This window comes from Myotis lucifugus, unplaced genomic scaffold, assembly GCF_000147115.1.
Source record: "Myotis lucifugus unplaced genomic scaffold, Myoluc2.0 scaffold_76, whole genome shotgun sequence".
Taxonomy (NCBI): Eukaryota; Metazoa; Chordata; class Mammalia; order Chiroptera; family Vespertilionidae; genus Myotis; species Myotis lucifugus.
In genome coordinates, this window is record NW_005871124.1 from 4,318,039 (window position 1) to 4,329,518 (window position 11,480).

The following is an 11,480-nucleotide window of genomic DNA, read 5'->3' on the forward strand; positions in this document are numbered from 1 at the left end:
AAGAGAGGATATAAAGCAAACATGGGGAAAAGGAAATCATTATGAATATGGATACAGGCTATATAGAAGTTACTTGTACTTTTCTTTAAACTTTTCTGAAAGTATGAAATTCTTCCAAAATAATGTTAGAAAAAAGAAAAGAGTGGGTAACTAAAAAGATGACTGGCGGCTGCAACCTTCACTGTGGAGACCTAACTGGGTGAGATGGTTGAGGAGTTCCTGGTGTGGGAACTTTTGGTTTCTTTCCTGGAGGCTCATTGGTCAGTTCTATTGGGGGGAGGGCCAGGGCGCCAGTGTGGGGAGTGACAGCCACTACGCTCACATGCCCTTGATTGCCCAGTTTTGGGGGTGACCTGCTGTCCTAATTTCCGTGCTGTTTCTGAAGACCCTTTGATTCTCTCCAGAGCCTCCAATTTTGTTGTTGAGTCTTGGAGGGCCATCACTTGGCTGTGAAGGGGGACAGCTGGGATACAATGCTTCTTAAAAGGACCTTTTAAGACTCAGCCTTTAGCCCTAGCCAGGTTTGCTCAGTGGATAGAGCATTAGTCTGTGGACTGAAGGATCCCGGGTTCGATTCCAGTCAAGGGCAGGTACCTCAGTTGCAGGCTCCATCTCTGGCTCCGGTCCTAGTGTGTGCCGGAGGCAACCAATCAATGTGTTTCTCTCACATTCATGTTTCTCTCTGTCTTTCTCCCTTTCCTTTCACTGTCTCTGAAAATCAATGGAAAAAAAATATCCCCCAGTGAGGATTAACAAAAATAAAAGACTTATCCTTTAGGTATGTGCGCTATAAAGGCACTTAAGAAAGAGTTGTGTGACTAATAGTACACCACTCTGGTAGATAGGGTGAAACTTTAAGGATTTTTGTTATGGAAAAAAATTGCTAGTAAACTGTAAATTTATAAACATTTGTAATAATCTTGCAAATAAATGTCTCTCTATATTCAAGAAGACCCTCACCTATCCAAGGTGCCCATCACCCAAGAGACCTGCCAGAAACCAATCTGCATTCTTTATCCCACTCAACCTTAAGTTCCGTCCCCCCCTCAGCTCATATTTTTGCTCTGGAATCTCCATTTTGCCCCTTGAAATGCTCTGAGCCAATTCATTCTGTTGAGCAGAACACCATGCACTATTTACCAACACCAGGAGAGAACCCCAACTACACGGAGGATAGCAAAGACCATAACAATACCAATCAGCAGGAATAGAAATCCAAAGACTTCTGCCCCCCACATCGTGGTATCAAAGTCACCAAGGAAAACACAACACAGTCAAATACTGGATACACAATGAATGCTTTTATTCCCATAGAAAGGAGACAGAGCCCGGCCACTGTGGCTCAGTGGTTGAGCGTTGACCCATGACCTAGACAGTGGTCGGCAAACTCATTAGTCAACAGAGCCAAATACCAACAGTACAACGATTGAAATTTCTCTTGAGAGCCAAATTTTTTAAACTTAAACTATATAGGTAGGTACATTATTAATTAGGGTACTCCTAAGGCTTAGGAAGAGCCACACTCAAGGGGCCAAAGAGCCGCATGTGGCTCTCGAGCCACAGTTTGCCGACCACGGAAGGAGGTCATGGTGAAATTCCCAGTCAGGGCACATGCCTAGGTGCAGGCTCCATCCTCAGTCGGGGGCATGCAGGAGGCAGCCCATCCATGATTCTCTCTCATCATTGATGTTTCTATCTCTCTCTCCCTCTCCCTTCCTCTCTGAAATCAATAAAAATTTATTTAAAAAAGAAAAGAGACAGAGCAAGTTTAGCTCCAATGATAGGCGTCTGTCCCCCATGCCCAGTGAGTGCAATTGGCCTGCATGCCGTCCTCTTGTGCCACAGCAGAAGGACCCTGACCCCTTCCTCCTGGGGTCTGAAATGCTCAGCTCTGGGGTTGTGCCTCAGGGCTGTGGACACACACACTGAGCAGAACAAAGGCGTTCACATTGAACCTGGAGCAGGGGAAAGCGATTCCCGCACGAGCCAGTAAGCCCTGCACAGGCTGTGTGGGTTTTTCATCTCCTGGTAAGAGAATTTCCTGACTCCTGGGGTGTGTACTAAGCCAGCTTTACCGCTGTCTCAATGAAGTACACTGTCAGGTTCCATCAACAACTGTATCTCTTCAACTGGAGCTGCAATACCAATCTCAGCTGTAACATCAAGCCTCCTGGCCAGGGCTACCTCACCAGGGCTGGTTCCCAGCTGTGCTGTCCCACACCCGTGTGGTTCCACAGCCATGCTATTGTACAGACAAGCTATTTCACCCCTGAACTGTATTCACTGAATAAAGTCTCTCCTCTCACCGCACCCCCACAGGGGGGACTCCTGTTGGTTTCCAATAGGCAACAATGGCCTTTGCCTGTCAATCCAAAAATACATTCAAAGGCAATCATTTCTCTAAAGACCTTGAGAGCTGGGAAGGAACTTGCCATGACCTTAAGGAAGTCAGTTGTATATGTTTTTCTAAAGGTGAGTTTTTTCTGTTGACGTAAGAAAACATCCAAACCTTGTAGAGAATTTTTATGAGTTTATCTGAACCAAACTGACAACAATTGCCGGGAAGCAACATCTCAACAGATTGAGAAAATGCTCTGGAGAATGGGAGTTTTGCGTCTTGTTTTGTACATTAGAATCAAAGGAGAAGACATAAGGGTGTTACATGAAATCCAGTGCACTACGAGGTCACCGGTTCAATTCCAGGTCAGGGCACATGCCCTAGCTTTGGGCAGGAGGCAACAGATGGATGCTTCTCTCTCTCTCTCCTTTCCGCTTTCTAAAATTAATAAAAACATAATTTTTAAAAAGGGACTCAATTTGTAAGACAAGTCAGTTATTTCTTTCTGCTTCTAAGTCTTTGACTATGCTTAAATACAGTTTTTTAAATAAATATATTTTCTCCATTTTTAAAACATACTTTTTCATTGATTTCAGAGAAGAAGAGGGAGAGATAGAAACATCAGTGATGAGAGAGAATCATTGATTGGCTGCCTCCTGCACGCCCCACACTGGGGATCAAGCCCACAACCCGGGCATGTGCCCTGACCAGGAATAGAACCGTGACCTCCTGGTTCATAGGTCGATGCTCAACCACTGATCCACGCTGGCTGGGCAATACAGTTGTATTTTTGATTTTTTTAAAGGACTCATCCTTATTTCAGCCTCCTTTTCTCTCACTTCCTGAGGGACCTAGTGCCATGAACTCCTCAAATTTTTGAGAGACTTTGTGGTGTAAATTAGGATGGTTTCTAGCATCCTTTGCTGTCAGCTCAGGATTCAGTTCTTTTGGTCTTGGAGTTACTTGCTTTCCAGCTTTCAAAATTTTGTTTCTATTTTTCTCCTTTCTCATTTCTCCCTGGGTGGTAGTTTAAGCCTATTAAAAATTCCTCTGACTCTCTCTTCAGTAGGGGTTACAAGTGTTCAATCCGTGGTTTGTAACAGTCAGTTTGTGAATAAATCTCTCTGCATTCTTGATTACTTCCTTTGGATAACATCCCAGAAGTGAAATTATTGGGTAGAGTGTGCAATCCTTTTTGAGGCTTTTGATAACTTTGCCAATTTTTTTCAATGGGATTATAGTCTCACCAAGTTTCCATGACTTGCCTCTTTTCCTTTTTTTCTTGCCTGCCTTGGGTAGAATCATTAAAAAAACACACTAAAATACATGTTATTTTGACAAGGGGAAATAGTCACTTTTGGCACAATGCCCCCTAAATAATGATTTTTCAGAGAGAAGCTTCAGGTAGGAGCATGAGGCAGAAAGTGGGTCCCATACCTACTCCCCTTGGTTGTCGATATCCAGGGAGACCTCAGTAAACCCAAGAACACTCTATGCCAGTGGTTCTCAACCTTCTGGCCCTTTAAATACAGTTCCTCATGTTGTGACCCAACCATAAAATTATTTTCGTTGCTACTTCATAACTGTAATGTTGCTACTGTTATGAATCATCATGTAAATATCTGATATGCAGGATGGTCTTAGACGACCCCTGTGAAAGGGTTGTTTGACCCCCAAAGGGGTTGCAACCCACAGGTTGAGAACCGCTGCCTATCCTGAGGTTAAGGGGACTCAGTGGTCATACAATGCATGCAGTCCTCCAGGGCCTGTGCTTAGTTTAATGTAATTCTTAACAACAGGAGGCCCCTCATTTTCATATTGTATTGAACCCACAAATTATGTAGCCAGTCCTGGAGGCAAAAAGGCAGTGGCTGACAAAACTAAAAACAACAACAACAACAAAAACAAAAACACTCTAATGCATCCAATCGGATTTCAGAGGAGTAAGAATATACCACAATAATTTTGTTCTGGCTGAAGTCCCTTGAGTGTTGAGCCACCTGTCTCTGGACTGTTGAGAGGAAAGAGCAGGTCTTAAGGAAGTGCCTGTGCTCTGCATAGGGTGGGGCAAAAGTAGGTTTACAGTTGTTTGCGGATTTTTTTCAGTAGATGGAGTTACACGTATGTTGATATATATGCGATCTGATATGTATGCTATTTTGTTGTATTGACAGCAAGCTTCAAAACTTCATATGTCAAATTTGCTGAAGGTGTTAACATCATAGATATTTTTATGCTTAAAAATGTCAAATTTCATGCCAGAAAAAGAGCATTTGCGGGAAGTTTTAATTCATTACTTTACTTTGAAGAAAAGTGCTGCTGAAAGTTATCGTATGCTTCGGGAAGCTTATGGTGAACATGCTCCATCTCAAGATACTTGTGATCGCTGGTTTAAACACTTTAAAAGTGATGATTTCGATGTGAAAGACAAAGAACGTCCAGGTCAACTGAAAGAGTTTGAACACCAACAATTACAACCATTAGTGGATGAAGATGCGTGTCAAACTCACAAACAACTTGCAGAAAGATTAAACGTTGCTCAGAAAACAATTTTCGATCCTTTACAAGCAATGGGAAAGATTTTAAAGGAAGGAAAATGGGTGCCACATCAACTGAACAAAAGACAAATGGAAAACCGAAAAGTTATCAGTAAAATGTTGCTTCAACGGCACAAAAGAAAGTCTTTTTTGCATCGAATTGTAACTGGTGATGAAAAGTGGATTTATTCTGAGAATCCCAAACGCACAAAATCATGGGTTGATCCAGGTCAACCATCCACATCGACTGCAAGGCCAAATCGCTTCGGAAAGAAGACAATGCTCTGCGTTTGGTGGGATCAGGAAGGTGTGATGTATTATGAGCTTCTAAAACCAGGTGAAACCGTTAATACTGATCGCTACCGACAACAGATAATCAATTTGAACCATGCTTTGATCTTAAAATGACCAAAATGTGCCAGAAGACACGGCAAAGTAATTTTGCTTCTGATGACGCACCATCACACACTTCAAAACCAGTTAAAGACACGTTTAAAGATCTTGCCTGGGAAGTATTAACCCACCCGCCGTATTCACCAGACCTTGCTCCTTCAGATTACCACTTGTTCCGATCGAGGGCACACGCACTTTCTGAGCAGCACTTTAAAACCGTACGGAGAAGTGGAAAATTGGGTCTCTGAATGGTTTGCCTCAAAACAAGAAAGGTTCTATTGGGACGGTATCCACAAATTACCTGAAAGATGTGGAAAATGTGCAGCTAGCAATGGACATTACTTTGAATAAAGCACTTTTGATGTTTCTCTTGAAATTAACATGTTTTCTTTGATTACAAAATCTGCATTATTAACTGTTACACCTGGTAATAAATCAATAATAATAATACAAGAATAAACTGTGTGTCAAGTACTCACAACTGTAAGCCTACTTTTGCCCCACCCTGTATATGGTGTCTTGGTCCATTGGGGTTGCTATAACACAATATCATGGACTGGGGTCCCACCATGTCTATGGTCAGCATGGTGCCTTAGTGCTGTGGTCGGCAAACCGCGGCTCTCGAGCCACATGTGGCTCTTTGGCCCCTTGAGTGTGACTCTTCCACAAAATACCACGTGCGGGCGTGCACGTACAGTGAGATTGAAACTTCGTGGCCCATGCGCAGAAGTCGGTATTTTGTGGAAGAGCCACACTCAAGGGGCCAAAGAGCCGCATGTGGCTCGCGAGCCGTGGTTTGCCGAGCCGCAGTTTGCTGCCCACTGCCTTAGTGCATTGGAGCTGCTATAACAGAATACCGTAGACTGGGTGGCTTATAAGCAACACACATTTCTTTCTCACAGTTCTGGAGGCTGAAAGTCCAAGGTCAAGGCACTGGCAGATTCAGAGCCTTGTGAGGACCCACTTCCTGGTTCATAGCCTGTACCTTCTCAATGTGTCCGCACAGGGAAGAAGGGGCCAGGGAGCTTTCTGAGGTTTCTTTTATTTATTTTTTAACTATGTCTTTTTATTGATCTTATGGAAAGGAAAGGAGAGGGAGAGAGAGAGAGAGACATGGGTGAGAGAGAATTGTGGATCGGCTGCCTCCTGCACACTCCCTACTGGGGATTGAGCCCGCAACCTGGGTATGTGCCCTGACCAGGAATCGAACTGGGGACCTCTTAGTTCATGGGTCGATGCTCAACCACCTCCCAAAGGCTCCACCTCCTAATACCTTCACCTTAAGGGTTAGGATTTCAATATATGACTCTTGGGGAGACATAAACATTCAGTCTCTAGGTGACAGTGTATGAAAAACAGCAAGAGCGTCTGAGGAACACAGACATTGTCCTCAGAAAGAACACCTTCCCAGCACCTGCGCTGTGGCCAGCTCTGTGCCGGTTGCTATGGGAACTCAGAGGCACCCCCTACGCCACTGCCATCCTCAGTGGGATTCAGAAAGGGCTCATGGGAGCTTGAGCTGTCAGGAGGAGCTTCTGATCAGGGTAGGACCTCAGATGGAGTCTTAAATGATGCACAGGAAGAATGGAAGCAGCCCTGGCTGGTGTGGCTCAGTGGATAGAGCATCGGTCCTGCCGACCAAAGGGTCCCGGGTTCGATTCAGGTCAAGGGCGAGTACCATGGCTGCAGGCTCCTCCCTGGCCCAGGCCCTGGTCAGGCACGTGCAGGAGGCAACTAATCGGTGTGTCTCTCTTACATCAATGTTTCTGTCTTTCCCTCTCCCTTCCACTCTCCCTAAAAATCAAGGGAAGAATATCCTCATAGCCAGTGATGGCGAACCTGTGACACGCGTGTCAGAGGTGACACGCGAACTCATTTTTTTGGTTGGTTTTCCTTTTTAAATGGCATTTAAATATACAAAATAAATATCAAAAATATAAGTCTTTGTTTTACTATGGTTGCAAAGATCAAAAAATTTCTATATGTGACACGGCACCAGAGTTAAGTTAGGGGTTTTCAAAATGCTGACACGCTGAGCTCAAAAGGTTCACCATCACTGTGACACAGCCTCAGGTGAGGATTAAAAAAGAATGGAACCATTCAGGCCTCAGCGCTGGATACAGACACTAGCAAACTCCCTCATGTCGGGTCTGGCTTTTGAATCCGTTGCCACAGACTGCAGTAGAGGGTACTGCGGGTTGGGCTCTCTGGGAGCAGACACTAAGATGGAGTTCAGGGTGTGTGTTCATGTCCTGACGCTGCTGTCACAAGTGGCTACAGAGTGGGTGGCCTGAGGCAATAGGCATTCATCCGCTCACAGTCCTGAAGGCCAGAATCTCGGATCAGTTTCACTGGACGAAGCGAGGTGTTGGGAAGGGTGGTCACTCCTCACCCTCCAGACCAGGCCAGAGGCGACTGTCTCAGACGCTCAGGCAGCCCGAGCCGCCCTCCCAGAGGCTCCTCCTGTCGGGGCTGCCCCTGGGATAGAGCCTGGAGTAGCAGAAAAGTGAGCTCCACAGGCAACTTAGTGGCCCTAAAATAGGGCTTTTCTTGGCCCTGTTTTTTAAAAAAATATTTTTATTGATTTCAGAGAGGAAGGGAAAGGGAGAGGGAGAGAGGGAAACATCAGTGATGAGAAGGAATCATGGATCGGCTGCCTCCTGCACGCCCCCTACTGGGGATGGAGTCTGCAACCCGGGCATGTGTCCTTGACCGGAATTGACTGGGACCCTTCAGTCCGCAGGCTGACGCTCTATCCACTGAGCCAAACTGGCTAGGGCAGCCCAGTTTTAAAGGGACCAGAATGGGGTAGACCAGGGCGAGAGTGAGAGAAGAGCATGGGCTGGTAGCCAGGGTTCTGGAACTAGCCCAGCAAGTCATTCTTCCTCCCTGGGCCTCAGTTGCACTGTCTGCTCTATGACGCCTGTGGAGCCAGGCACAGAGGCAACGAACCTCTGTGGTGATTTAGAAAAGAGGCTGAGAGGGCCCTAGGGGTGGGGAGCGGTCAGGGAGGCTGGGCAAAGGTCCAAAGAGCTCCCACTAATGTTTCAGGAGACGTGGCAAGAATATACATGGGGACCCACATCCCATATAGATAAATATTTAAAAGGTATAAAGCAAACTAACAAATATTTGATAAAATAACCTTTTGTTGGCTGACCTTGAGAAAACATTCTTAGGTCAAGTTTGAATGAAAATTCTCACTCTTCTTCTGAGTCCTACATTGGTGCCACAGTGTGGAGAGAGCTGGCCTGGGTCCAGCTGTGGCTACAGCGAGAATGTTCTACTCACAGACCTCTTGTTCCAGAGGGTGGAACTGGTGAGGTGCCCTGCTTTGAGCTTTAGAATGCATCTTTGTGGTTGGGTCGAGGCCACGCCTCCCATGGGCTGTTCCCTGCTGCAGTGTTATAAGGGCCGCCCATTATTGGAGACTTGGGACTCATGTGATGGTTAGCTTTGGCTCAAGGACACCCTGAAAGCCCTGCGGAAGCATCCTTCCACGTGTAAAAGACAGTCAGGATACTCCAGCCCAACCTTCAGGCTCAGACTTGCAACCCGGCCTGCTAGCTCTCCTCCTTGCCTCCCACACAGGCATCTTTCTTAATAGGACCCTTGACTGTTGCATCGTGTCTTGGCACTTGCTTCTCAGAGGATCTGCCCGAACACATTGGTCTCCAGCCCATGCCCCACTTCTTACCTCTGGATCCTTCCTATACTATGAGGTGCTTCACTCGCACCGGAATGGGGCCCCAGACCTGCAGTCTTCTTTTTTTTTTAAAAAAAATTCTTTATTGTTGAAAGTGTTACATATGTTCCCCCCCCCCCATTGATCTCTCCCCGCCTACTCCCCCCCGCCCCAGCACAGGCCCTCACCCACCTAGTGTCTGTGTCCATCGGTTATGCTTATATGCATGCATACAAGTCCTTTGGTTGATCTCTTACCTCCCCCCCCCGCCGCCAACCCTCCCCCACCCTCCCCTGTCTTCCCTCTGAGGTTTGTCGGTCTGTTCGATGCTTCTGTGTCTCTGGATCTATTTTTGTTCATCAGTTTGTGTTGTTCATTATATTCTGCCTGCAGTCTTCTTACCCTGAGGTGGAGTGTGTGTGTGTGTGTGTGGGGGGGGCAGCAGAAGAGCTAGCTCAGGGCCACGGGGAGCAGGAGTGGGCCCCTTTTGCCTGAGTGTAACCTAACATGCTACTGGCCAGGGGCCTCCCTCTCCACACCAGCCTCTGGACCTCGCTGTCTGTCTCATTCTCCCGCCCGTGTGCTTCTGAACACGCTTTATAGCAGCTGGGCTGAGGGAGGGAGGGAGCATGTGTCCCTGACTCTTCACATCTGTCTTCTTCCGCTAAGTCAAGAGTCTTGTGGAGCACAGAGGAAACAGGTTCAGAGGTTGAGTGGGTGTCCACACCTGGATCTTTCTCTTTTTAATCCTCACCAGAGGATATTCCCATTGATTCTTAGGGAGAGTGGGAGAGAGAGGGAGAGAGAGAGACAGAGAAACATCGATGTGAGAGAAACACATCGACTGGTTGCCTCCTGCATGTGCCCTGACCAGGCCTGAGCTGGGGAGGAGCCTTCAACCAAGGTACATGCCCTTGACCGGAATTGAACCTGGGACCCTTCGGTCCGCAGGCCGATGCTCTATCCACTGAGCCAAACTGGCAAGGGCCACATCTGGATCTTCTGATGGCCAACCCTGGCTCTTTTGTGATGTTCCAGCCAACGAGGCCAGTGCCAGTGCCGCACAGCCGCCCTCCGGTTGCTGGAATGTTCCTCAGTGCCTGGGAATGGAGAGCGGGGCATGTGGTCCCTGGAGGCCAGCCAGGCTCCAGCCCCTCAGAACTTGTCATTATACCTGCAGTCTGGGTAGCGGTAGGCGAATCTGGGGTCACAGGTTCTCAGGGGTCTCAAGATGCTCTTCAGCTGGCTGGCGGCCTCCAGGACTTCGGGGTCTGGGCGGGCGCCCTCCCCACACTTGGCCAGGAGGACGTCGATCTGCTCCTGCACCGGAGAGGGGAACTTCCCCTGGAGCAGCTGAGGCAGGACCTGCCGACACACCAGCACCAGGCTCTGCTTCTCGGGGATGGAGTCACAGGAGGGCAGCTCGGCCTGGCAGCCGGTGACCAGGCAGCTGAAGATGTCTTTGTTCTCTGCTGCCCTGGCGGCTGCTTGGCTGCCTAGAAGAGAAGCATGAACTGTTACACATCCTACAACCTGTTCTCCTGCGGGGAGATGCCACTCATTAGAATTGCTGGGCGAAGTGGTGTAGTCTCCAGCATCTCCTGTCACCAGGAGATTTAGGGCTCAGGGACCCAAAGGCCCTGCTAAGAACGACATGGGAGGAGCTCTCTTTGCTACAATTGGCCGAGGCCAGGGCCTGGAAACACACTTATCCCTCCCAGCAGTTGGGCTTACAACTATCGAGCTCACCCCCATCTTGCGATTCTCCCATTCTTACTATTAAATTAGGGAAATCAGGAAATACAAAGTCGGGAGAAAGAACAGGTAAACCAGAATATGTGTTCAATGGGGCTGGCATTCCGTGGTTTACATATCCCGAATATTCTGGAATCGGCCTCATTTCTTCTAATGAAAGCAAACCAGGAAATGAGTTAGTGTGGTTTAATTGGTCTGTCTTTGTAGGCTTTCTCATGAAAAGTCCTCTGTCGCCCGGCCCGTGTGGCTCAGTGGTTGAGCATCAACCTAGGAACCAGGAGGCCACGGTTCGATTCCCGGCCAGGGTTGTGGGCTCGATCCCCAGTGTGGGGCATGCAGGAGGCAGCCAATCCATGATTCTCTCTCATCATGGATGTTTCTCTCTCTCTCTCCCTCTCCCTTCCTCTCTGACATCAATAAAAATATATGAAGAAATTAAAATAAAAAGTCCTCTGTCCTATCACTGAACTCACAACACTCGGTTACCGTTAGAGACTGGGAGGCTCCAAGGCCTCCAGGACCCCGATGAGCCGGTGCTCACCGTGGAAAACATGAGTCACTCCTAGACCTCATGCGGTGCCATGCTTTTTAATTGGAAACTTTCTAAAAGGCAAAGGTGCCAAAATGGATTGCAACGTGTACCAGTGGCTCAGCCAGATCATTAAGTTTCAGATAAAGGCTGAAAGCATCTGATGAGCAAGGCATTGAGAGGGACATGGATCCAGGGGTGGTGTGTGTGTGAGGAAGGGCACGGCAGGGCGGGTCCCCGACC

General features: G+C 47.6%; 1 protein-coding gene across 1 annotated transcript in view; it reads right to left on the minus strand.

Moving 5' to 3' along the window:
• Positions 1–9,872: 9,872 nt before the first annotated feature.
• CUNHXorf36 (chromosome unknown CXorf36 homolog) overlaps positions 9,873–11,480 on the minus strand; it is a 17,721-nt gene continuing 16,113 nt past the window's right edge. Inside the window, exon 3 of the mRNA XM_023755408.1 lies at positions 9,873–10,486. Within this exon, the coding sequence (XP_023611176.1) occupies positions 10,109–10,486 (378 nt within the window). The 3' untranslated portion in view covers positions 9,873–10,108. The remainder of the gene's footprint in view (positions 10,487–11,480) is intronic.